This window comes from Falco biarmicus, chromosome 3 (genome assembly GCF_023638135.1).
Source record: "Falco biarmicus isolate bFalBia1 chromosome 3, bFalBia1.pri, whole genome shotgun sequence".
In the NCBI taxonomy this organism is placed as follows: Eukaryota; Metazoa; Chordata; class Aves; order Falconiformes; family Falconidae; genus Falco; species Falco biarmicus.
In genome coordinates this window covers 49,253,659-49,281,219 of record NC_079290.1, presented here as the reverse complement: position 1 = coordinate 49,281,219, position 27,561 = coordinate 49,253,659, and the positions used below count along the sequence as shown (strand labels likewise).

Here is a 27,561-nt window from a genome sequence, read left to right as displayed (position 1 = left end):
CAGTAATGAACCATATGTATTTTCTCTTAGATAACTATGTTTATTGTAATGTCAGAACACAGTACTAAAGCCATCTAGCCAATATCATTAGTACAGAATTTAATTCAGATACAGGTAACACTAGGATGATACCTTTCTGTTACTTCAGAGCATGAAGGAGGAAGGCCTGTGGTCAGACCAGAGCTTCTGAAGTTTGGGCTACGGAAAAAAGTGGATTGAGCTCCAACGAACATAACCAGGAACACAGCAGTTCATAAAGCACATTACAAAGGTAAAGAGAAAGAATTTTTCTCTGTTGCCCATTGGGGAAGAAAAGAGGCAAAGGACATGCAATCTTAAGCTAATCCTACAATTCAAAAACTTTACTGCCTTTCCAGAAGCTACCTTATAATCATTCTTGGAGAACTTACTGCCTGTAAGGAAAAGCATCTTTACAAGGAACAGCCCTTGCAGAACCTTGCCTTTCTTTCCACACAGGCAGATTCTTATAGGCCAACTTTAGTAATAAAAAATTCTTGAGTTCAATAAAAATAAGGTTCAAGCCCTGTAACCCAGGAGTACACCAGTAGAAGTGAGTGGTATATGAGCACTGATTAATATTCTAAGTCCATGTCTTCAGGCAATAAGCATTAATACAATCAGATAAATTTACTCATGTCTAGATCAACAGTGGTAGATTAGAAAAAAGTTCATACTGTACAGGAGGATAATGTACAATTATAAAATAAAAACTGACTTAATGGATACAGATTACTTTAAACATGCAAAGACACCTGCATATCGCATAATTCTCCTGAAGTACATATGTATATGTGCATGCCCATACACATGTATATATGTACATACATCACCAAAATGCAGAAAAATCAATTGTATTAATTCTATTATACAGCAGGAATACTCCCACATTTCTGAAGAGTGCTTTCTTAAGCCTTACCTCATGAACTAGCGTAACAAAATGGATATGTTATGTTTTGGTTGTGTGACACCATTCTTTTCCCCTCCCCTAAACTAGTAAGCAATGACACACTCAGTTCAAAAACAAAAACACTGCTGCAAAGTGAAATAGACAAATTAGATACTTACTTATCAAAGCTATCACTATATTTTATGAAGCTCTCCAATTTTTCCTTGGCATATTCTACCACATCTGAATGAAGCTCTATTCCGTGATTTATCCCAAACGGTCCTGTAAATAAAAAGAGTAGGGTGGGGGGTTTTTGTTGTTTGTTTGGGTTGTGTTGTTTTTTGTTTGTTTGGGGTTTTTTGGTTGGTTGGTTTTGGCTTTTTCTTAATTTAAGCACAGCACAACTGCATGGAACAGCATTATACCTTTCATATGTGAAATCACTAAGATCACGTAACACAGAGAAGTCTCCCAACAACTGCTAGACAGTTATTTTTTGTGTCTGCATTGCCAATGCTTATGAGGAAGGTAAAAGGCCAGAGGATCAATGACTGAACAAGGACAGAACTGTGGTAAAATGATTTTACAGGACGAATTTTCTTCTAAGCATGCAGGAAAAAAAATGAATGACTACATAAAGTCAGTTTGAGTAGCTTCTTTTTCAATACAGTATTTAGATCGACTACAACAATTTAAAATCATTATTTAGTCTGTATTTTGGTATTTATAGTTTGATGTTTTCTTATGACAAAAATTTCAGCTTTTGACAATTCAGAGGCCAGGTATTATATCCCTTAGCCACATCTGTCTTTTATTCTGCAGGTTCCAAAACCAGAAGTCTGCTCTGATTTACTTACAATAAATTTCCATCCAGAACACTGAAATTGACCACATTATGTTCACTCATCACAATTGCACCACAATTGCAACACTGCTTTCCTGCAACCAAATCTAAGTGTATTTTCAAGTCAATCTGGGTGCCAGAAGTTAATGCTATTTTTCCGGAACACGAAGAAATCATGAGACAGTATTATGAGGATTATCCACATCAGGAAGGAATCCGAATTGGATAGTCACATTTGCTGTGGGGATTCTATATTTAACATGCACTTATAGCCCAGGGACTTTAGTCACTGGAGCATAGAATTGGAAAAGGGAGAGGAAAGGGGAGGAAGGGAAGTAAACATCAATAAGATTAGACAAAACTTGTATTTATAACCTCTACTGCATTCTAAATCTTTCCTAAATATTTAACTCAAAGATGTTACTCCAATGAAACAATTCAATTTGTCTTTTCTAGGACACTGATTAATAAAAAAGACCTAGGATTACCAGGAAAGGTTTCATTTTACTGTAAAAGTGTATGCCACTAAGCTGATTAATAATTGCAATTCTTAACACAACATAGTTTAGATCATTTTCTACTAGGTGAAATAAAACCGATCCAGCAGGTTACCACAGGCAGTGTTCATAAGACCTCTCTGATGCCAAGCAAGAAGTAGGTGGATCATCCAAGGAATGTTCTTAGAACTTGTGAAAGCATGTACCTTCTGTTGACATACCTACTGTAAATATAGGTTATCATCTATCACATTAAGAAAAGCACCAGCACAGGCAATCCCTTCCTAGCTATTTAATTATTCAATGCTCCCTTGCATGGTTACGATGTTCTAACCAGTGCAGTTAAGAGTTCTACAGCATGCAGCAGCATCCAAGGTATGTTTTCATTAGTTAAAAATTGATCACCATTTCTTCAACCTCATAATTTAAATTAAAAATGCATTATCACCTGTCCCAAAATTCACATATACATTCCATTACTCAATTTTAAAAACATTAAAAAAAAATGTAAATGCCCGTTGTTTCAATACCTATGAATGCAAGACATCATCACACCATGATACACTGTGATATTCTTAATTTGAACAGAAATACAGAAACATCTTCTGTTCTTTCATCAGAAGTCACAGCTGTACATTTAAGCAGTCTCCTAAAAACATTTTCTACTATTCTCTAAAGTCAACTGGCATCTTTCAGCATAATAAGCTAGCAATTCCACCATTAGTCTGAACTGTATTTCATTTTAATGTTACCAGCAACAGTTAACTTAACCTCTGTGGAGTGGCAGTTGTTTGGTGGGGGTTTTTTAGTATGGTGCTAAACTTACAAATGTTTATCCATTTCAAATTATTTGATGATTTAATCTAGCCATTTTGACACTGCCAACACAGCAGAAATACTGCTCACTACATTGTCAAACAAAGATATTCAACTACGGTCAGAAACCACTACTCTGTTATTAACTGCAGTGCACACCAGATCTGTTTTTAAAAAGTGAGCTTTTAAAAATATACATGGTTTATTTATCAAAAACTTACATCTGTTTGTTTTTCTTTGTTAAAGCAGCTGTTCCCTGGTTTAAAACAAACAATAAAGAAGAATGATTTCATGTAACAAGTAATTTTATCAAAGGAAGCAGAGTAAGAAAATAAAGGCATGTAAATTGTATTTATTGCTTCCATGCCTCAGCCTAGCACTCAAACGACATTACAACACCAAGCAGGCTTTGGAGACTGGGTACAGCACTGCAGAAACATGGGAAGTCTGCTTCTGTAAGTAGCTGACCAGTCAGTGCTCCAGGCACCTCAGCACTGCTAGAGAAGTATCAGCACCGGCAGTGGCTCTGTGGGAACACCTCCAGTGTAACTGTGCTTCTTGGGAACTGTCAGCCGATCTCGCCCTCTGTAGAAGAACAAGCCTTTTCCCATTTCATTTCTTCAACTCTGCATATAATAATCTGAAGGACAGGAATTCTGCTTGATAAAGAGAGGTCAAACCCAGGAGCATTCAACAGCCAACCAACAGCCACTCAGAATCAGTTAGAAAAATACACTGATGCAAGTGCAATAAGCCACAATTTCTTTTTTAAACATCATAGTTAAAGAATAATGAAATAAAGCTTTCCAAAAGTCAGAGAAATAAATGAATACTATTACTCACTACCCTGAACAAACACTTCAGAGGAAAAAGTACAGCAATATTTACTAGTTGTTTTAATAGTGAAATAGAACACTGAACTTTAAATATTGCAACCTAATTAAAAATATCTACTCTCAAACAAACACTGTTGAAAAGGGCAAAGCAATACTCTAATAGAGTAGGTTGTGGGGATTTTTGTTACCTGTGAATGAACATAGCTCTCGTCTCCACAAGAGAGCAGTGGAATCTGTTGAATTGGTACTGACTGTAACAAAAGACACTGCCAGAGATGCCAACAAATGATGCCTACTATATACTATTAGGGATAATTTCTACTCTTCAATAAATTAGAGATGACAAAGTAACTAAACTAACTGAAAATTCACAAATTAACTCTTCACATCTCAGTTGTGTATATAAATATATATATTCCAAATCTGTGTATTACCTGTCAGCAAGGTTTGGGCAACCAAAGAAATACGAAAATTCTTTGTAATACAGTCAATGAAGTTCTAGCTATGAAAACCACATACTAAAATAAATGAAGTTATTTCATGTAATGAAATTAATTTGTAAGAAAGAACTGTTGATACACATGCTCTGTACTCTCAGTGTTGGGGGGGGGTGGTGTGTATTAAATCATTCCTCTTTCTAAGATAGGTTTTAAAATGTAAATTTTAAATAACTCATTCCAATCTTTTTCATACAGTAGATTATTTGAAAACAGAAGAAAAACCACAGTGCTAATCTGTTAAAAAGCCTACAGACCTGCAGCGCTTAAACAGTCTTGTCAGTCTACATTTCCAAACCTTCTCCTTAATAAAATTACCAAGTCTACTTTTAAATAATCAATTGCACACTGATATTTTTCAAATAAGTTTCTTCAAGAGTCATTACCCTTTACATTTTAAATTTTTGTTTCCATAAACTGTAAATCAAAACCGTAACCTAGAGTAAGGGCATAAACAAGGTACCAATATAGACTAAAATTTTACCCTCAAATACTGTTCCTGTATGCCTTCTCCTTTTAAGCAATAAAAGGACTGTTTTCTTTCAAATGAGAACTTTAGATTACAGAAAGGCAACCGGGGCCGACTGCCTCTTCCAGAACACTCCATGAAGTGTTACTGAACAACAGTGCCAGTGAAAAGCTTGTAGATAGCACACGACATTTTAACAACACATCTCACTCAGTTTTAAGTATAGTACTGTCATTTTTAAAGAAGTAAAAGTTTTACAGGGCCTGTATAATCTTCTAAAAATATGCACAAACACTGTATTAAAATAAAACTGTTCAAGTTACCTAATATTAATCCCACCATTGTACTCAAGTATCCGGTTCCACTACCCAGATTTAGAAAAGATAATCCAGGCTGAAGCTTCAGTGCTTCCATGACTTCAGAATAAATGCAAGGTGCTGACAAGTGTATATTTCCATGCTTCCAGGCCAAGTCTTTATAAGCATTGTCCCTGTATCCTTCCAGATAATAATCACCACGATCAATTGCTCTGAAGGCTTGCTCCACACTCTCAGTGCGAATGTACTGAGCTTCTTTCAAGTTATCAATTAAGTCATCGTTGTCTTCTCCAGCACTCACAGCTCCTCCCATGCTGAATTTCTATGATAATTCAATTAGCTTGCAAAATACATTAGGAGGAGAATTTTCCCACAAGTGTAAGTATGTAATGGATTCTCAGTTCTTCTTTCAGAAGCACATCAGAAACGAATCCTAGAAAATAGATATGTTTACATAACTTGAGTTTCAAAAGAGAAACAAATCAACAATTAAAGGGTGATGAAATATCATTAGTATTGGATCACTTACAAAGTAGAACTATTAAAGAGTCAGGACAGCTAGTATTTAATCAAAATTCTGCTCTTCAGATTTTAACTCAATCTAATGTTTTTCATCTTAGCTTTAGTATATCCACATGGGCTGCAAGCAATGCAGCACAGGAGTTCACACAGACACTGAAAGCACTACAGTGCTAAGAACCTGCCACCAATATTGCATGTGTCGGGGGGGGGGGTGGGGGGGGGTGGGGGGGGGTGGGGGGGGGTGGGCAGGGACACAGACAGGACAGCAACTAACTTTGGAGTAGCTCTAGTCCCATCCTGAGAACTAATGAGCTACAGGAGCTGGGGCATGTACCAACTTAGCTTCATATGAAATTTACATGCTCTGAAGTCACCCTGCAGTGGGATATGGAGTCAGGCAAGTGGTGATATCCAGGAGATGTTTCTCAGATGATCACTTTGCAGCTGCACTAGAATACTAGTACATATGCAACCACACATTCTTCTGTTCTAGATCCAGCACAGCAAACCCCTCTAAGTATCTGAACTCCTCCTAATGCCGCCTGCCCTATTCACTGCAGGTGTATAAATTCCTTAAGTATCTAGAAGTTTTCAACAGCTTGCCAGCTCTGAAGTGACTACCAAGTTTCATGAATTCTACACAGCCTATTTGCTTTGAAATAATTCCTTCAGATCTTTACTTTATCTGCAGTTACTAATCACTAAACTCATAAAATCCAGATGTTAAAACCATTAATGTTGCATGAATTACCAATAAAATGGTAATAGAAGACTGGAAGAAAGGAACACACAGAAGTTTAATCCAGCACTTCTAGATGAATAGAGTACCCACAGTGAGCTCATTAACATAGATTACAAAGGCAGCTTAGCCAAAATAAGAAAAAGACTATCATTAATCTTGCACATCCTAGGTAACCTAGTTAACAAAGAAAACAAACAAAACCCAAAAAACAATCCCAAAGACACACTCACCACTAACTGCATTGCTGAATATCATTTCTCAAAAAAAAAATTTCACCTGCCTCTTCAGCTCAGCACATGCCTATTTTATATACGCTTTTGTGCAAATTCATGTGTCAGGAATTCACAAACACAATCCAGATGCCCAAGGTCATTTAAGCTATCAGAATGAAGCAGTTCCTAAGTTTACATTGTGGTAATCACAGCAACACAATTTTTATGGTTAAATACTTCAAATGAAGAACCTTCTTACAGCACTAATGAATCCTCTTCCACATGTTTAACAGGCCTCTATCAAAACCGTACTAATAAATCTTCCCATAAAATAAATGGAAACATCCAGAAACTACAAGCAACTTCAGGTTTGGTGTGTTTGTATTTGCCCATTGCAACATTAAACAAAGACTTCTGGAGTTTGAATCATTTTCCTGAAGGATTAAACTAGAAACTGCAATGATTCTGAAGAAAAGCATCCTTGTGAATGCAAATACAATCACGTGCTGTGTAGAAGAATGAAGCTGGGTTAATTATCATTGATAACATACAGCTGTGGGCTGGCTTCAGGGGCGGTGGGTTGGCTGATGTAGGCAAGGGGCAGGTGTGGCTGCTTCTGTTAAGTGGTTGAGAGCCAATGAAGAGAGAGGAGAAAGAACATATGCCCTGGAAGAGGAGGGACTAGGAGAAGGCAGCAGAGGGACTGGCATGAAGAGTGTGTTGGTATGTGATGGTAAAAGACCTTGCTGCAGCTGGCTAGTTTGGAGAGTGCTGAGGCAATTGGTGCCCTGTGTGAGGCTTGACCTCAGGACCTTTAGCTTGTGAGACAGTGTAACGAGCGGTGACAACAATAATGGCTGTGCCAGGGGACATTTGAAGTTTTGAGCAGTGACAGCGGTGCCCAATGTAGCAGAGACAGGCGGGGGGACAGCCTGTGATCCAGATCACATTGAGATAGGTGGGAAGAGCCTGGGGATCCAGATCAGACACCGGCAGAGGTGAGCTGTTGGGATCAAAGAGAAGGAAGCCTGATAGCCATGGAGTTAAGAGACTGAGGGTAACAGGCGACAGCAGCAGAGTACATGGCCAGACATGGCAGCAGCCCGCAGCGGTGGCAGGTCCAGAGCGGGTCCAGCCAGCCAGCGGTGATGGCTGTGCCGGGGGAAGGCATGGGAGCAGTGTGATGCCGCGGACGGCTCCCGCCGTTGCTGCTGCTGCTGCTCAGCCTGGTGGTATTCTTGCCAGTGTTCATGTGCTCGTTGAATGTGTCTCCAGTTGTAGACAAAACGAGCGACCACAAGGACATTGAGAAGTTTGTTGGGACACAGAGTAATGTATTAGTGCTGTATAAGAAGGGATACGTGTATGAGTTCAGGGACAAATCGTCTAGACTGTATGAGAAGTTTATTTGTGAAAAAGTTGTGATGAATGTTAAATACATAAGGCATGAAATGTTAAGAAGAAAAAAACAGTTCAGGGACAAGTTGTCCGGACTGTAAGAAAAGTTTATTTGTATAAAGGTTGTGATGATTGCTAAAAACATAAGGCATGAAATGTTAAGGAAAAAAAAGGGGGAACTGTAGAGGAATGAAGCTGGGTTAATTAACATTGATAACATACAGCTGTGGGCTGGCTTCAGGGGCGGTGGGTTGGCTGATGTAGACAAGGGGCAGGTGTGGCTGCTTCTGTTAAGAGGTTTGGCAGCCAAGGAAGAGAGAGGAGGAAGAAGCAGAGAGAAGAAAGAGCATGCCCTGGATGAGGAGACTCTGAGAAGGCAGCAGAGGGACTGGCATGAAAAGTATAATGTGGTTAAATAGCCCTGAGGATTGTGGGAAAGGGGGTCAGATGGAGGAGCAGCAGCGTGGTTTGACTTCTGGAGGAAGGAGACACAGCACAGACAGAATTTGACCATTGGTAAAGCCTTGTTGCAGTCTACTAGTTTGTGCTGCAACAGTACTGGACTGTAGTCCAATGAGTACATTCACTTTTCTGAACACCAAACTCAGAATCAAAAGTGTACTAAAATTGTTAAGGATCAGTTCTGATCAGAAAGGGCATATATAAAGATGCACATAATCCTAAATAAAGGAAAGCCAACATTAATCTTTGAAATCTGTTTTGGCCTGCCATTTCCTTCTTCCTTAGAAAAAAAATTTCTACAGTATCCAACACCAAAAGCTGTACAACTCTTATCCCTCCCCTGCCTAGATGGCCATCAAACAGTCTTCTTAAAAAGGAAACTTCATTGCCATTTAAAATTCTGACACAAGTGTTTCCTTATCCTTGCTTTGCATTATTAACATAAAACACCAAGTCACTAATAAAGATGAATAACCATATAGTACCAGTGCTAAGATTATATACCTAGGTTTAAAATTTCAAGCAAGCTCAAAGTTACCAGACAATAGTCACAATGCTTCTCCTTAACTACAAACATACTTCAAAATGAAGTGGGGAAGGTGGGGAATGTTCAGGGCTGCTACAGCCCTAGTAAAATCATGGGTGAAGCGATGACTGTTCACCACTGTTCACTGTGTGCTTCTGTCTGAGCCAAAACCAGCTCTCCCTGACCTTCTGCAGCAGTGGGGAGAGGCAGAAAGTCACCAGGTACAATTATCAACCAGCAAAAAAACCTTTGATGGAAGTAAAGAAAACACACTTCAACATCCTAATGTTCTACAGCAGAGTAAGCAGGCCTGTGTGTGTTTTTAATTATACAGGAACATCCCTTTCTATTTGTAAAAAAATTAAGGGACAGTTTAGACAAAAGTGTGGAACTTGAGGGAGGACTTTTATATTTTTGAATTAAAATATAATTTGTAAAAATATTCCAGCCCTGCTCATTTGTCTGTACTTGCATCACACCTAAAAGTTCAATGAACTACTGAATGAAATGACAGTAAGTTAAATAATCTATAGTGACTAAAGCATAGTTTTTGCCATCCCTTTATCCTAAGCAGTTCATGATGGTCTTGGGGTATCTTTGGAAATAATTTTAACTAAAAAGTAAATGTAAGAACTGACTTTCTGGAAAACTAATGCAGCTACTGCATCTGAGAAAGAGAAACAGCACTCCGCGCCCCGCCCGCAGAGTGCATGCACCACCCTGCACCAGCAGATGGCGAACTTGACCGACTCTCTGCACCCCACTGGAGCGCAGGCAGAAACAGAAACCAAACGGCAAAAGGCTATAATAAAGCTTTTATAAGTTATAAATACAATAAAGCAAGAATAATTCCTATCAAAAACCGTCTTTACTACTTTCACATGAAATTGCTTTCCCATAAATAACGTGCTATTTTCTACACAGTTGCTATACTAAAACAGAATTAAAATTACAAAATACCTGAAAAGTTACGTCCTTGGTATTATCTGACAGCTAAAGTTATTAAAGTATCACAAGATTTTCTACTGATGACACCCAACAATTGTTTCACCTTTATTAACAGTCATCATGCAGAATCTCAAGGCAAAACCAGAAAAGGTCTGGTACACAGCATGACACTGTGGGAAGTAGGAGAGAAAAACTGAGAGCCTTCTCTCAAGGATGGGACTCTGACACATCTGAACTGAGCAGTTAGTGGGGAAGGGCCGTTAAAGGTTGCACCTTACTCGATGTACTGCCCCTGGCTGGAAAAGGTGACATTAGGTAGACAGTGATATTGTTTTGCTTTTTAGATATCTTGATTAATGAAAGCAGACCAAAAGCAACTATGATGCTCTAACTCTGGACTGTACAGCTAAAGGTAAGCAAAAATGCTACTCAAGTGGAAAGTTATTTGTCAAAGAAAAACAAAAAACACCCTAGGAAGTTAAAGAAATAGATCTTTTCCTGAAAAATCCCTTCTTGTGCTGCAGAGAAGTATCTTTTCATATTTTACTTTTCTCCTATGCTTTTACAATTGTAAGCTTTCACCTGAAGTACAATTACTTGCTCCTAACACAGGCAACAGATATGTGAAGTCAAACACATTTTCTACTATTTTAAACACACAAAAGAAACCAACTCACAAGCTATTTCAGTACAGCTTGAAAAAAAAAAGAAAAAGGTAAGTTAGTCAAAACTTCCTTGTGACAGCTGACCCAGGACAAAGACAACAAAGCATACTATGATAAAACTTGCTACTTAGCTGCAAAACTCACAGAACACATCCTGTGAAGCTCACCAATATGTAAAATGAAACATACGCAGTTCACAAAAAGCACAAGCAGCATTCCTGATGCTTATTACACCAAGCAGCATAGAAATTTCGGGAAGGAAGGGAAGGGGGCATAAAATTAACAAAATGCAGCAATTGCCTTTAGCCTTGGGAATCTTTGGAATACAGAAGCCAACAGAAATTGTAGTTTAAGTGTTAAATTCAATATAGTTTTCAATAAAAAAAATAATCACTAATTAAAACCAAGTACAGTTTAAAAACCTCTGTTTCTCATTCCACACTATTTATGAATTTATTTTTACAAGTTGGAACACTATCTTGAAGTTTCTTATACGCGCATTAAAAACTAAATTCAACACACTGCCCAATTTCTGTAAAAATCCACATAACTGTATCACAACACCTCTGACCTGTTTCTGACTTAACTTCTAACTAATTTTACTAGAATTCCTTATAAATAATTTCTGTTGGTTTTTTTTTTAATTATCACCACATTAATTGCACAGGGGTTCACATAGGTGCTATGTGAATCTAAAGTACTGACAATTTGAGTGTATTTTACATGCTATGCAAAACTCTTACTCCAATGTTAATAATCAGATGTAAGGTTTGAGAAGGTTTTTTTGCCAGCTCTCAAAGGGACACAAGTTTTGCACATTGCTGAATTTTTACAAACACATGTGTACTTCAAGTTAATCCCTTAGGTCACTAATGACTTGTACACTCTTAAATACAGATTAAATAGAATGCTAGCAATGCATCCAGTGAATTTTACAGGCAAAACCTCACCTTTGCTAAATACATACAATGTTAAGTATCTTACAATTTACTATCTTTTAATGCTGACATGTCCTGACTCCACATAGCTGACTCCTGAAAAATACATGCCTACTAACTTGACTCTTCTTTTGTTTCAAAGGATGAAAAATAGAAGAGAAAATATAACAAATGGGATCAGACATATTTCAAGTCTTCTTCTCAGAACTGTTTTCCTTAAGGTACCAGCTTGCAGCACATCACACCACACTGAATCAAGAATGTGATGCATTACTTTAAACTCATAGATGTTTACTCAAACAAAATTGCTGGGTGAACCTTACCCCAGAGGGGAGGAGAGGCAAGAGATACCAATAAGCCACTGAGCTAGGCATTAATATAGACACAGGAGTCAGTTAATAAGTTTCCCCCAGAACTAATAGTCTGTGACTGGCAATAGGAGGTAGTTAACCACAAAGGCATACACGGGCCTAAAACACTTCAGTCCACAGTTCTGTTTACTCAAGGCAAAAGTCAGCAACACCACTCTGATCAGCAGAAATTTGAAGTTTCCTGGGCACCAACCAAGTGTTAGACCTGCTTCAGTTCAGACTCAATTCATGCCACTCCTGCAGCCATGATGAACTCCAGATGATGTTTTGCCTGTCGTTACCCCATCCAGTGACTACTACAACAAAAGGACTCCATTTTTAGTTTAGCTTCCCCTTTCCTCCGAGGTACTGTAACTGTGCTGCACAAGAGGAAATTCAACTCCAAACTGCAGAGCTGAGCCGAGTGTAAGATTTCAGCAAGGCCTCTTGATTACTATCTGAAAGGAAAATAGGAATTTTAACATTAGCCTCACCAGGTAAAGGCTGGAGAAAACCAAAATATGAACTGTGTGCTGGAGTGAACTACAAATTTTTTGTAGGTGACCACAAAAATCAGAATAGAGTGTGGGACAGAGGTATTTCAGAATGAAGCCTTGTGAAACTTTTTTTTAATCTTTCATACATATATGTCTCACTGCTAAACTGCTACTAAAGGCAATAAAACATCTAAGTGCTTTGGAAAATTAGCTGCTACTCAAACTGCCTTCTCTTCCACAGCTATTTGTTTCGCCACATCGAACAGTTTAGATGGGAGGAAAACTTGTTTTCAGGATACAGTAACATCCTACTCTGTGCCTTAAGGGAAACACTGCACGTTTCTGAAGTCTATACTCTAGACTTGTCTCACTCAAAAACATACACTCCAAACCTACTGTTCCGTGGATCATCTCAAGAAGCTTTTCAAGTCAAACATAAACAAGTAAAAAAACAAGTACAGTCAGCTCTCCAATGTAATGCACTGCACAAAGCATACTTCAGGGTTCTTTGTAATACTGCAATTGAACAAGGAACAGACCACAGGATTAACGTTAAGGAATGTAAACGGCTACAACTACTGAGTTAACCTGAATTGCATTGACCTACTTGGGTAGAAAATGTTTGTCAAGTCTGATGTAAGGTTAAGCCCTGATCCTCCTGTTTAGGCCTTCAACAGCTGTTTATACAAGATTCCAGGTGCGTGCTTGTTCTCACTCTTCTTCCACCTCCAGTCACTCTGAACACACCAAGCAGCATACATGGTGCTGCATTTCTCTCAGAAGATGCGTTGAAGCTTATAGCACTCCACAGATGTGAGCAGTGACAAGCACACCAGCACAGACTTCATGATGGAGTGATCTTAACCTTGGTAGTTACACAAGGGCATGATTTCTAGACCAACCCTGCTGAATGCCCACTAAACCTTTTGACTTTTATGTTACCTTTTTTTTTTTTCCTCGAATGCAGACAGTTCATGGGAAGTAAAAAATAGTAAACCAACATAGAATTTTGTTGGTTGTATACCCAGAGGAAAATATAAACACTTTTTTTTTTCCTTTTTTTTGGACTGGGATACATTCCTTTCTCAGTCTATTTTCTTCTGTACTGGATTTGTTTTTCTCATCTGAAATTCTATCTACTCTCTTCACACAATGGCAAGGACTAAATGCTGAAAATAATATTTTCTATATACCAGTTCTGTATGCCAGACCTGTTTTCAGGTATGATGACAAAGACTTCAAAATTCATTACCTTTTATTACAAAGCAAAGCCAAGAATCCTACGTATTTCCTGGATGGAACTTGTAATGTGTAGCTTAACACCACATCCTGACTTAGTTTTCCTCACTGCTTAAAATCTGGGCAACCAAAAATGTTTGCAAAGCTGAGCTAAATTTCAGAAGCAGTTTATTCTTCAAAGTCTCCTACTTGTGACACTGCATAAATATGTTCTGAATGCTTACTTCAAAACAAGGAAATAACAGCTCACCATTTCCACCCGGGATAGCTAGATGTGTAGCTTGCCATACTGGGGTGAAACCTAGAGTGCAGGATAATTTCTGGAACTTAAAGGTGTAGATCTATACCAAGTACTAAAGCAGCCCTGCACCCTCAGAGAGCAAGTCCTTAGCAGTGGTCTCTATTTAGAGCTGTGCTTGTAATTCTCCAGTAATTGTCACTATGGTCACCACAGACCCAGCTTCAGTATTCACTTCCTAATGTCCTCTGGGCCACTAACTGACCTTTCTTAATTATATCCTGCAAAAACTCCCTGCTGAGAGACAGGAAAGCTGTCTCACTGCCCTAGTCTTCTGACATTAATCACTAGGTAAAATCTGTTGGTCATCTGCACAAAATTATTTTCCCCCTTACCTTCCACCTCAAATACATGACATCTTTGAGATTTGCATACCTACATTTTTAATCTAGTTGACTTTCATGTTACAAAGACCTTTAAATTGGGACCAAGCATAGAAACACTCCCCTCTCTTAAAAGAGTCTACTATTATCTAATTTCCATTAAGTTTTAATTTAGCCAGTATGTGCCAAAAAATGTTCTGTTAAGAAATACTCTGATTTGTAAAATGAGAAAGCCTCCATGGATGAGGTTGATGAGATGATAAACAGCTCCGAATACTCTGATTAGCCCATCTTTGCATAACTCTCGTGAGATTTTAAGCACCTGACATTATTACTGGTGCAGAAGAGGTTAGTCTGTCATGCATAAAGAGGTTGTCCATTACTGATGGACAGTGTTAACAACCAGTTGCTGCTCAGTCCCCAAAGCCAGCTCCTCCTCATTTTCTGAAGCAGGTAAACAGAAGTGCTGATAAAAAAACCTGCCTCTCTAGTGCTCTGAAAATAATTTTCCAAAGCAGCAAGATACTGTTAGCTAGTATCATCAGAACCACCATGGAAGTACCATTTGCTATGTGTCAGTCCAGTGCTACTGCTTACAGGATTTAAAAAAAAATTCTGATTTAAATCGTTTCAGAGAGCAGTGTTAGCTACTAACAGAAGTCTGCAATACCCGACTGACAATGACAATAACTGAAATGTATGTCAGTGTATGATGCAGTTTGAGTGGTGGAACTACACAGTTCCTGGTAATCGTACTTGACTAGAGCAGCATGGCATGATTTTTCCACAGGACACAGTGATAAAATGTCAACAAAAAAACAGCTGCCTGTCTGTTGCTTACCATTAGTGGTTAGCTATATGCAAACGGGTGATTACATCTCAAGAGGTTATATGTATACCTTTATGAGTGAATAAACACTGGCTCTGCTCCAATTCTGCATGTCCTATAGCAGGGGTCCTCAAACTTTTTAACCAGGGGGCTGGCGTGCAGATGAAGTGGCAGGCAGTCACCTGCGGCTGCTTGGTTTCCCCCCCAAACCCCGGCGGGGGGGGGGGGGGGGGGGGGGGGGGGGGGGAGCAGGGGGGGTCTGTAAATACCGGGGGCCGGATTGAGGGCCCTGGGGGGCCGTATCCAGCCCGCGGGCCATAGTTTGAGGACCCGTGTCCTATAGGATCCCATCAACTATAGTTGTTTCTTTTTGCTCAATATTGCTTCTCTACCCACAACAGTCCAAAACATTTGGTGGAGTTTGTTTGTAAGACACTGCATAAAATAGTTTCATCTCTCAAAAGCTTAAGATGGCTTAGTGACCCCTCGAAGTTCCACTGAAACATCTGATAAGCAAAGGGTGTCAGCTTAGCCCAATGCCCAATGTCCAACATACAGAAGAACCCCCTATCCTCTCTCTGACAGCAGCGTCCATGAAAGAACCAGGCTTTCCCTTATACCACACTTTCTAAAGGTCTCAGCTCCTGAGAGGTATGCCTACAGCTCTGTCTGTTCCCATGCTACAGCTATTTTAAGTCTCTCCAGTATAACCAGTCAAAGAGTACTGCTTTATCACGGACTGGCTGTAAGAAAGGAGAAAGATCAGAAGCTTCTTTAGATGGCCTAACAGACCTACAGAAACAGGAGGTACCAGGTAATAGCAACTTGTTCACTGGCAAGACTAAAACAGCAGGACTTCATATGACAGATATGAATCAGTGATGCTTAATACATACGGATGACTGTACTCACTGAGTCTGTATCATGCACCTGTTTTTTCAGAAGAGAAACTGCTGTCTGTGCACATATTTCACAGGAATTAGTGAGCTAGAGTGTGACCCAGCTGCAAAACCCATTGCCACAATACATGGCTTTGTACAGGGGTATTTAACAGAGAATACTCATTTCAAGCTGGTTTATATAGGCCGTAACAGTTAAATAGTAACAATTAGAAGAGCTGTGGAGAGATGTGTTTAAAAAACAAAATAAAACCAAACCAAACAAAAAAAAACCCACCACACTTCTGGAATATCTAATCCTTTTTAGCCTGAAAAGGTGAAAGGCATACAAACAATACACATTTCTGCAAATTTTAACATTACCCTGATCATAAGCCAACTAAGACACCTTGATATGAAAAACAAGCCAAACAGTCAAAATTTTTAAAACAAAAGTTGTTTCTCTTCATGAAAGAAAATGCTTAATAATTTAGTTTGTGGCAACCAGAAGGTATCAAACCACAGTAAAATAGGATGCTCCTTTACTTTCAGTACCACTTTCAGAGAGCAACCAGAAACAGCTGGAGGAGGGGAGCAGGAGAATCCTCTTTTATAGTGAAATACAAAGCTGGTGTAGTAGAGGAACTGAAACAGGCTTTCCTAACCTTTTACCACAAATGTAGCTTCTGCAGCTATAGTTCTTAAGCAGATCAAGTCACAGTTCATGTAATTGTGAGTAGGGGGAATGTGGCCTGTGACAAAATATTCACTGTTTCAGCCAGTGCTAAAATTCAAAACCTTATTGCACATAATAAGCTATTTAAGTAACTCACTTTCAGCAGCAACAGAACAACATATGCCTGTTGCCTTTAGCAAACGAAAATAGAAATGAGGTCAAGTGTAAAAATAGAAGATAGTTACATTCCTGACACTTGAAACCTCATCTTAGAGCTATGCATTTACTGCAGTCTCTACAAAAAAAAAAAAAAAACCAAAAAAAAAACAACCAAAAAAACCACACACCCAAAACCAGGCCCAAATAAAACATAAAAATACCGATCAACTTTATCAAGCTCCAAGTGCACTAAAACCTTTTGGTCTTCTGATCTTTAGAAATATATCTAAAAGCATCAAAACAGCATGCTATAATCACAGCATAAACAACTTTTAATACCGTCTTATCAAAATGCTTACTTCCACAGTCTCAGGATCTCAAATTTTGTTATGTGTCCTCTTCTTATGAGATGCTAAATCAATAAAATTTTAAGAAAATTCAAGTCCTGTTTACGAGATCCTTAACACAGTATGTTTTGAAGTTACTTTATTACTTAGGCCTGCAATCCTCAAGAGGGAGAACGAGTAAAGCCTACTCCTGTACCTACTCCTCTCCTCAGAACCATGGCAGAAAATTCTTTTGCTGATGCAATCTTCCAGAAGCATCACACTAGATTCACCAACTTCTTCAAATGTAACTTGTTTACTAAAACACATTCACACTAACAGTTACTTTTACCTTGTCAAAGCAAGCAATGGATATCTACTTGCACCTAACTGCTCTTTTTAATCCCCAAATCCTGCATATCTCCAAGTGCCTTGACTTTTAAGGCTCATGTCATCATCTGCCTCATTCTCCAGACATAAATCCATAGACAGCATACCCTAAAATGACATGACCTTGTCCATGAATCCCAATCATTCAAGATGTCCAATGCCTACTTTTACATAAAACATATTAACTATCCTTTCATGGTTCTTGCCAAAGGAAAGGATGATTTATCAAAACTTTTAATATGTACAAAGCAAGTATGAACTAAATCTGTTTAAAAGAACTACCAAAGCAGCCACAAATGCAAGTCATCCGGTGGGGGAGCTGGGGGGGAATCAACTCCTTATTTTACAATTTAAAAGGTTACAGCATTAGTACAGTTACCACAGCCTGTTACCAAAGCCTGCTCCACAAAGTTTTATGCAACCATTCCAGCATTCTCCCTGTTGCTATTAAAATACCCTACTTCAAGGTAACATTTCAAAGTATTGCTTTCATAACAGTATCACTTTAATTCACACCTCTGTGGCCAGCCAGTAACTTCTATCATGAATTTTCAACTGGGCTTGTAAATGATTAAACAGATTACTTGCCAGCATGTATCAAAATTAACCCTGTCAGGTTACAGGATAAAAAGCTATTCTACACACAAAGGAGTAGAGAAGCACACTTGTGTGTGTGGGAATCCACCTAAATACCCCGGCCCAGCTGCTCCCAGGGCTATCCCAAGAGAACCATCAGCTCTCCCCACATCCCTACCACCACAGGGCCTCTCCAGGGAACTTTTCAGATTGACAAGTGTGGCTGCTTATAGGGGTACCAGACTTATCATGGGGTGCAGGGGATAAGTCCTGTTATGGGATGTTTAGGGGAGGACCCAAAGGTGGGGAAAGTGAGGGATCAAATCGGCTTGGGGAGGAACAAGTGTGGGAAAACCAGGGCTATGCTGACAAGAGGGATAGGTCACCTGTAAACTAGCTACAGGTAAGTATGCACATCCAGCTATGCTCTCCCCAAATCACCATTGTCTATCCTGCCTGCCCATTAACCTCCTTTTGTAACTCTCTTCTTCGGGCTCTGTTCAGTGTACATGTGCACCTAGGTGACAAGTGAAATAAGACCACAGTGCCCAGGGTGCCATCGAAGGAGGCCTTTTTTTTTTTTTTTTCAGGTCAGGGTGTGATCACAAGGATACCAAACTGGACCAGCCAGCAAACTGGAAGCATGGCGTGGGAACCAGGGACAGGGCAGACTGTCTGAGCAAGGCCATGGAAGGAGCTGGCTGCTGGGGCAAAAGAGGGTCCAAGTGAGCTCCTGGAGAAGCTGTGGTGTTTGGGATTGGTGGCTGAGCATGACTGTGTGTGCAAGAGACAATGGGGGATATCAAAGGGCCAGTTTCAGGGCAGAATGATTGTCTAAACCCAGTAACTGGAAGGATCCATACTACATACATACATGCATGGATGTGTCTGCCACTAGCAGACATGCTGCTTGACCACCCAAGAAAAGCCATTAGCACTGTTGGCGCTTGCATTACCACTGTGTTTTCTGTGTTGATGTGGCAGCCAACCACATATTCATATCCGTGAATACATGTATGTGTGTGCTACTGAGAATACGTGCTTAGCCTCACTACTGGCTGAACCTGGGGCCGTGCATACCTAAACTAAGAACCAGAAATACTTGAACAAAACCCTTTATAGGCCTTCTTTAAAAGCCAAAACTAAAATACAAGCACATTTTTAACCTGAAAATGTTTCTGCACTATTGTTTTTCTTTGTCTTCAGGTATGAATCAGGTACTACTGCAAATATGGCTCCAAAGTTATGGCTTGCTTACAGTACAAACAGCACATGTGGTCTGGAGGGAATTTGGAGCAGCTGGGAAAGCTTCAGTGACCATGTCAAGTCATTCGTACAAGTATTTCACCAAGAAATGGAAGCTGAGAACCTTTTATCATTGCTTATGTAGCAACTATGCACCTGTACAGCATAAGCGTACCTTCATCCCCATAATCCTACCCCAGCAGTGTTTTTATTCCAGCCACACAAAGCAAATGGTTTTCACCTGAAAGAAGTGTAGTTTACTGATGTGACACAAGAGGCTGCTACAGTCACATAACATGCTGTAGTTATATCATGAACAACTCCCAGAGCATCCCAGAATGGAGGAGTCAAATCCTACGCTGACTTTTTCTGACAACTGAATTACTCCACAAAACATCACAGAATCTCAGGAAGTTCAGCACTAATGAGTCTTAGTCATAGTGAATGCATAATTAACTGAAGTAAATAAGCAGAGACTAAGGCCTATGGGATTTATAATGATGCAACTGTCAGCTCAGCAGAAGTTAAAGACACTCAGCAAGTCAACTTTTCTGTGTCCTTCCAGTTTCACTGACCCTGACTACAGTCATTTAGAGCTTCCTGAAGTAAGAACACAGCAAAGCTAAGAAACCAGACAGCAGGTGACTACACTGAATGGGAACAAAACAACAGTTCATTTTCAAGAGGGTAAAGGCAAGAGTTTTGCAAATAAACAGCAGGACCACATGCCCCAGCCTAACAAGAGCCAGCAAAACCCCATGTACCAGAATCCAACACAAACAACAAGAGTAAACAAGAACTTCATGAGTCTCAAGCAAAGATTTTCAGACAGAAATCAAATCCTTTCATGGTAAACTGATGTCCAAGAAGAAATACAGCATTCCTGATAACTTGAAATTATCAGTACTGCAGGAATATTAACCTTTTACTTTGTTTGCTGAAAATAAGCATCTACTTCAGTGAACTTCACAGTTCATTCTTTCAGCAATGCTAATTTGCATACATTGTAGCCATACCTGTCAAGCAGTAACAATTGTGCTGAAAAATATGATTGCCAGGACAGTAGCTCCAACTCTCTTTTTTAACTTTGATACATACACCATTATATAGCACAGTGGCCCTGACTGGGTTGAGGAGTATTAGTTGCCTTCTTTCAAATATCTGTCAAGAAAACCACATGGTAATTCCTGAATAGCAGCTGAAAACATCTGCTACAGAAATAAAACAAATTCTCAGAATAGTAACCAGTTATTATTTTCTCCCAACCACATGGTCCCAATTCCTCTTTCAACATTAAAACAACCATTTATAGGAATCAGGCCTTTCATTTGGGACAGGGACACCACAGACATATCAGTCGCTGGCTATGATTTACTAGCTGACTATTACCGTAAACAATTCCAAAGACTTTTATCACTTCACTTATGGAAGCCATACATTGATGCAGGTATCTCTTTTTGGAGAAGCAGCTTTTCTGTATATTTTTTTTTTAATATGAATAAATAAAATGTCTCAACTCTATAATTTAGCTCCCCTTTGCTCCTGAAGACAACAGGAACTGTTAGCAAATGCTGTTTGTTTTGCTTTAGGGATAGTATCAATAAACATACTTTGAATAGTTACATTAAGGAATGCCTATGTTTTGTGTCTACTGTATTACTGCATACTGCCTTTCACTACACCTTAAACCACTACTGCATAAGAACTCTAACTCCTACTGCTAATACTATAAAAATATTTGTAGACATCGGGGGGGGGGGTTGTAGCAGCGAATCTTCCCAATGACAGTTAGATGCCTCCTGGTGGAACATTAGCCAGTACCACAAAGTTGTTGCTAGTCATCCTGAAATGCTTTCAAGATTAGTTTTCAATATTGCTTAATTTGCTATTAGGAATATGCACCTATCATTTAAGACTTTAACAATCCAATTGTTAAAGAAGGAAGAAATAATCATGATTACTGACAGCTTTAATAAGCATTATCTATTTAGAAATCATGCAAAGGAAAGTTTTTGTAGTAACTGCAAGCCTTTGATACCTGCAATGTGACTCAGGTACATAAACACAGACCCTCTAGTGCTATTTTAGGTGCACACGGAAACTATAGGCTACTTGGCCCATGATACAGCAACAATTAGATTTAAGTAACAACAGAAAACTCTCCTGCCCATATCCTGTGTCCTTGCTTCACTGCAAATAAGCAAGAGCAGCTGCTTCTGTTGTGTGATTTAAGACTCCCAGACAGAACACAAACCACATAAAACTGAGGGATGTGTCCTTTGAAAGAACCAACAGTAGGGACTGGAAAAGCAACCAGATAAAAGTTAAGGCATCATCAGCCAAAAGACTCATAAGCAACCAAAAGAATGAACGTGGAGACACTGACTTGTAACCAGAAGTGAATGGGCAGTCTGTCATCACCAGGTTCTAAAAACTCTTAGGACAGAGATCCTGTTCGGTCACTATGCTACTGTGCAGCCGGTTGGTTGTGCACGTATTCTGTGTGTATATAAGCACATACAATCTACAGTACAGGATGCATGTTAGCAACAAAGGCAAAGGCTGCCCCTTCTCTAACTGTTCAGCTACCTCTTCGATTTATCCTGCTTCATCTTTTATTTTTTAACCTCTGAAAAATGTAAGCCTTCAGAAAATACTACCTCGCATCTAACAGCTCCATACTGACAACTCAGATGCCCTACAGTACCTTCAAATAAATGTCCTTCATGCAGGGTTCCAAACCGTCCATGTCGCTATCAAGCCACTTGCTCTAAGCCTATTAGTTTTTAAAATTATTTTTATAAACCTAGTTTTAAGCGGGTTTTGACAAGTTTTTGATCATTAACTCCATCTGCCTTTTACATCTTAGAAACACTGCAAATCCAAATTCAGCATTTGTTTTGCAACTGTATGCTGAGCAAATACTACTGTGAGAAAAATCTGGAGCAAAATGCAATGCTTGAGAGAAATTTTAAGCCTCAGTATTTCATGTCACCTTAACAACACTCCTAATATCTTGGATCTCCAACTCCACGCAACTCTTAGAACTCCATGTTCTGCACTTGTACTGAACAAAACAAAGCCAGAACTCCCAAATCAGCCTTCATTAAACACATCTTCTAAGCAGCGGGCTCCAAGCTTTTTTCTACCACAAGACAGCCCTCTAACCAAAGGAGCAGTTTACTCCTTCTCCACAGTCACCTCCACACTAGAACTCTCCCACACGAGAATACACCAGAATCTGTAGCCTGGGAGTTACCATGGTGACTCCTGATGTCACATCTAAACTATTTTAAGGGCTGTGGAGTTTGAGGGGTTTGTCTATTATTTTTTTTTTTTAATTGCTCTATGATAACTTCCAAACCAGTGTTTTCTCCTCACAATGAAGGACATTTTATATTTTTAAGCTTCAATGTAAAGGACTGAAAATTAACGAGAAGCCATATACCAACTGCTGTCACAAAGTACCAATGATGGACCCCACAGTTGCTCTCTAGATAAAACTTCAAATACTTTTTGTTCTCAGAAATAAGTTTCTTGGTCCTAACTGACATTTTTAAAGACACCTTTACTTTTACTTCTTACTTTCAATGTTTTCAGTAAACTGCTGATCAGGAGCACATTTAACAAGAATCCACACACATACATTCATCAGGATTTTAACCTACTTGTAATTAGTAAACATCACTGTCAACTTTGCAGTAGCAACACTAATTCTAAAACATGAAGTTGGCATGATGTATCAGGACAAAAAGGACAGAGATCAAGCACTACTGTCTGGAATGGCAGCCAGCTAACCTTTCAGTACTGCCAAAAATTATACTTAGCATCCCAAGTTGCTACAGATTCTATCCTTTCTTCAAGGCCCAGAAGTCAGCGCAATTTTCTTGAACTTAGCAGCAGCAACCGCTTTCAGAGCTTGCATGAAGCAGGCCTGAAGGCTTTCATTGACACCCAGCACACACAAAGAAGTCCCAAAGGAACTGGAACGCAGTAGTTATTGCCTGATGTTTTAATGTATATTACATGTTATGGGTATAATTAAACTACTATACCTTACTTCCTAGAACTCAGTAAAAGAAAGAAGTGGAACAGTGTGATCACACTTCCTCAAAGAATCCTCTATCTAAAAAATCCACATTAGTTGGTTGGAAAAGATGAAGCATACATATCAACTTCTCATTGTTCCAGAAGATTCCTGGCATGCCTTAAGCCAGTCACAGACCTGATTATACATTTGCAAAAAAAGACGGCACATATATTCCTTCCACTTTTGCTTTGAGGAATTTACATTTTAAGTAGGTAAAATAAATGAGATAATATTCAGTGATGCTTGCATTCAAGAGTGCCAAGTGCTGTAGACTTCAAGGCACTTTTCTTACATGGAGAGCTAATTAATAATCAGCTACAGTGCATCACTTTCATTTCAGCAGGGTGAAATAGCAGAACTCCGCAACATTCCTGCTGAAAATGGGAACAACGCAGGAAATGAACAGGTATGTGTAAAGACACTTGTCATCCAGAAACAATTACTGTATTCAGTTATTTCTCACTATGCACTAAAGACTGGGATGAGCATTCCAATATTGCCTATTTCAGAATTGCTTTTAATGTTTTGGGGAACTCTTTAAAATAAATCTTCCTGGAACACTGCATGGGAAAATTACCTTTACTGTATTGTTTTGGGAGCATCTTTTTTTTTGGGGGGGGGAAGACCATATTACTAGCCACATGTTGCAGTAGGAACTTCATCTTTGTTATTGTTTCTTCTTCCAAGTTTGTTTAAAAAAACTAAAATGTCACAGGCAACAAGCTCTTTAGAGACTTCCACCTGCACTGATATCACAACTAAGCCTACCTTTAGCTTCAGAATATACACCTATCTCAAAGCAACCACACTTCAAGTTTACAGAAATAGAGCCAAGTGACAGTTCTGGTATGGTCCAGCACAGGCATGAGAAACTACATACATGTGTGACAGTCATGTCCTATTCTTAATCTCTTATTAGGCAGAAGCCTCTTCAAAACAAGCTGCTGCAGTTCAGGGCAGTCACTGACAGACAAACAGAAGATTGAGCAATAGCAGTCACCAATCAGCCAAGATCAGGACAAAAACCAGCAAGACTCCTAAATTTACAAATAGAGTACTTCAAAATTGAAACTGGCTGGTCAAATATCTAAAGCAAGTCACAACACAAAGTCTGAGATTAGACTAAGAAAACCCAGAGAAAAAGCCAATTAGGAGAGGCAGACTTTTACAACAATACCAAAGCTATGATGAGAGATTATTCAGGGCAGGAACCTAATCCTACACAGACCTAGTGATAACATTTGGCTGTCCAGACCTGTCTAGTATTACATACTTTTTTCTGTTTCTGTGATTTCATGACATTCTCCTCATTGCAGACCTCTCAACAACATCCAATTGTTTTTCCTTGCATTCTGAGGAACACTGACTGTTGTAAAGAACATCTGGCTAAGTGTCCATCTCCAAAGCCCTCACTGTGGCCCTCTGCTCTCACTTGCATACTTTTTACATTCCTATCATTATATTTATTCACCCAAAGGCAGTTAAAATACCAATAGGTATTTCACACATTTGTCCACCTACACATCCAAAATATTTTTTAAAAAATCCCGACAAATCAGGCAAGTTCTGCAGAAGACAGCTCCATTTATCCAAGCCTGATTCTTTCCAGGGACAGTCTGCCCAGAGTAAGACAAGAGGGGGGGGGAATGTATCACGCATATTATGATTCATTTGTAAGAATAATGAACTATGGTTACAAAGGCATTCTCACAATGCATCTCATCATTTACTAACTTTAAGCATTCAATTTTTTGTGTATTGCATATTAAACACATACCCTGTAATACAGAGGGCATACTGTGAAGAGGGATTGGGTATCCTCATGAATTCATTCATGTGCTGACTAGCTTTACTTGTGTTGTATTGTACATGTATCAAACCTTACTGATCATTATTAGATTGGAAGATTAAATGATCAGAAGAAACCTTACCTCCTTCCTAAAGTCTGCAGTTCAACTGTGCCTGACCTTTACTTGACAGGAGTGAAAAAATACCCACTGGAAGAACAGTAGCTACACGGGCACTAGTAAGTACTGCAAGGACACAAGCATTCTTCACACACTGCAGTAGTTCGGTACTTCCATCTCTTCTCTCACACAGACCCTAAAGATGTTTTCCCTCATCTTCCACCGAGAAAAATGAACACCCCTGCTCTTCAACCGCAGGAGGTTTTTCTTTTTCCCCTTTTGCTGTCAAAGACGACACAGTTGTACAAAGCAGGCCCAGGCTGCTTGCTGACTGCGTATCAAATAAATGCCAAGATTCCTTCCCCCTCTGCCCTCCCTTCCCCTTCCTCCAACTTCGCCGTGAGCTGCTGACAACTGCCGCGGCAGGGGCTGGAGGGCGATGACGGAGGGGACACCAGACCTGCACACGGACCGAAGGCGGCGGCCCGAGGTCTCGGCCCGAAGAATGACATTAACCGCAAGCTCAGCTACTGACAGACGAGACCCCAGGACGCCTCCCCCAAACGGATAACAACAAAGAAAGCGGAGAGGGGAGGAGGTGGCTGCCCCGGAGCGAGTTCCTGCTCCTCCCCTTACGCTGCTCCCAGCCAAAACAGAGCACAACGTAAACAGACGCAAAATGTGCGTTTATGGCAAAGCGGGGGGCAGAGGCAGCCGCCTCCTCCCGCCCGCCGCCTGCCCACCGCGGCCTGCGGGGCGGAAAGGAACTTACCGTGCGCTTTGCGTTCTTTATTTATGCAAACAAAGTGTTTTCCCCTCCCTGCTGCCGCAACACCTCCCCTCCGAAAGGGGAAATACCCCTCCTTAGCCCGTAGGTTTCTCCTGAAACAAAACGTTGCCTCGCACCCCCCTTTTGCCTCCCCCAAAACGCCTTGGCCTGGAAGACACAGCCCCGGCAAGAGCCTGAGGTTATAGGGATTCGGGAGAGGAGGGGGGAGGGAAAAGAAAAGAAAAAAAAAGTAGTAAGCTCCTGCTCTCACTGCATTTCCTCAAAGGCAGAAACGCCAGCCGTCACGGGGAGGAGGCTGGGCGCAGAGCCGCAGCGGGGGCCGAGCGCTGCCCTCACCTCGCTTCTACCCCCCTCGCCCGGATCTCAAGGCTGAAGCCCCCTCCCCTCCCCTCCACGTCCCCTCACGCCTGCCCCGGCCGCGGCAGCACACCGAACACCTCTTCCCCAGCCCCCTCCGGGCCAGGGAGTATTTATTACGCAGGCAGCGAAAAGACGCGGGAGGTAGGGGGGGGGGGGGGGGAGGTTGGGGAGCGGCGGGAGGAGGAGCAGGAGGAATTGGCTGCCGAGGGTGTACGCACACCCTCCTCGTCCCGGTCCCGTCCCCCACCCCCGCAGACGGGAGCGGCGCCGAGCCCTCGCCCTGTCCCGACTGCGCGAAAACAGCCCCCCCCCGCGCCCCCGAAGGGCGCGCGCCTGCGTGCGGGGCCAGCGGACAATGGGAACCCCAGCGGCCAGGGCGGCGCGGGAAGGGCAGGGGCCGGCGGGCCGCGCTCCCCGCCGCCCGGCTGGCCCGCCGCCCCGGCCGGCCGGTGGCGCCTTTATGCCGCACAGCGCAGCCGGGAAGCGCGGCTCTGCCCGCTCCCCGGCCCCCGCGGGACACTCACCCGTTCCGCAGCGGGCCCGGGACCCCGCGCGGGGCAGCGGCGGCGAGACTTGCCTGGGCTGGGGGGTACGCCGGCAGCGGGAGAGCGCTCCGGTCGCTGGGGCGGAGCACAGCGGGGGCAGTCGCCGAGGGAGGGGGAGCCGGCGCAAGCGGAGAGCAGCGTGTCCTCGGCGTTACCCGCCCCGGCCCCCACGTCCGAGGGGCCCGCGGGTCGCCGCCACCGTTTGTGTTGATGTAGGAGAGGGCGGGGGGGAGGGGCCCCAACAGCTGAGAGGATGTAAACAGAAGGTCACGTGACGCTGCCTCCGCTGGCGGCCCAGCCCCCTCCGCGCCGCGGGGCGGCCTGGCAGGAGGAGCGGGGGGAGGCGAGCCGCTCCGCTCCCAGCCGTGATTGGCCGTGCTTTGCCAGCCCGAGAGCCAATGGGAGGGCGGCGTTCATGGCGCTTGTCACCAGCCGCCTGGGGACCGGGGGGGATGGCTGTGCGCGCTGTAGGGCTAGGCCGTGCGCT

The 27,561-nt window shown here is 41.2% G+C and overlaps 1 protein-coding gene across 6 annotated transcripts in view; it reads right to left on the bottom strand.

Moving 5' to 3' along the window:
• PCMTD1 (protein-L-isoaspartate (D-aspartate) O-methyltransferase domain containing 1) overlaps nt 1-27,319 on the bottom strand; it is a 46,708-nt gene extending 19,389 nt beyond the window's left edge. The window contains exons 1-3 of one of the 6 annotated variants that reach the window (XM_056330779.1): nt 27,107-27,231; nt 5,190-5,616; nt 1,087-1,189 (exon numbers count right to left, since the gene is read on the bottom strand). In XM_056330779.1, coding sequence (XP_056186754.1) covers nt 1,087-1,189; nt 5,190-5,496 — 410 coding nt within the window. In that variant the 5' untranslated portion in view covers nt 5,497-5,616; nt 27,107-27,231. Of the gene's footprint in view, nt 1-1,086; nt 1,190-5,189; nt 5,617-25,403; nt 25,638-26,151; nt 26,177-27,053 lie in introns of those variants that run through there. The other 5 variants (XM_056330778.1, XM_056330777.1, XM_056330780.1 and 2 more) reach the window with 5 other exon arrangements.
• Between the last annotated feature and the right edge of the window lie 242 nt (nt 27,320-27,561).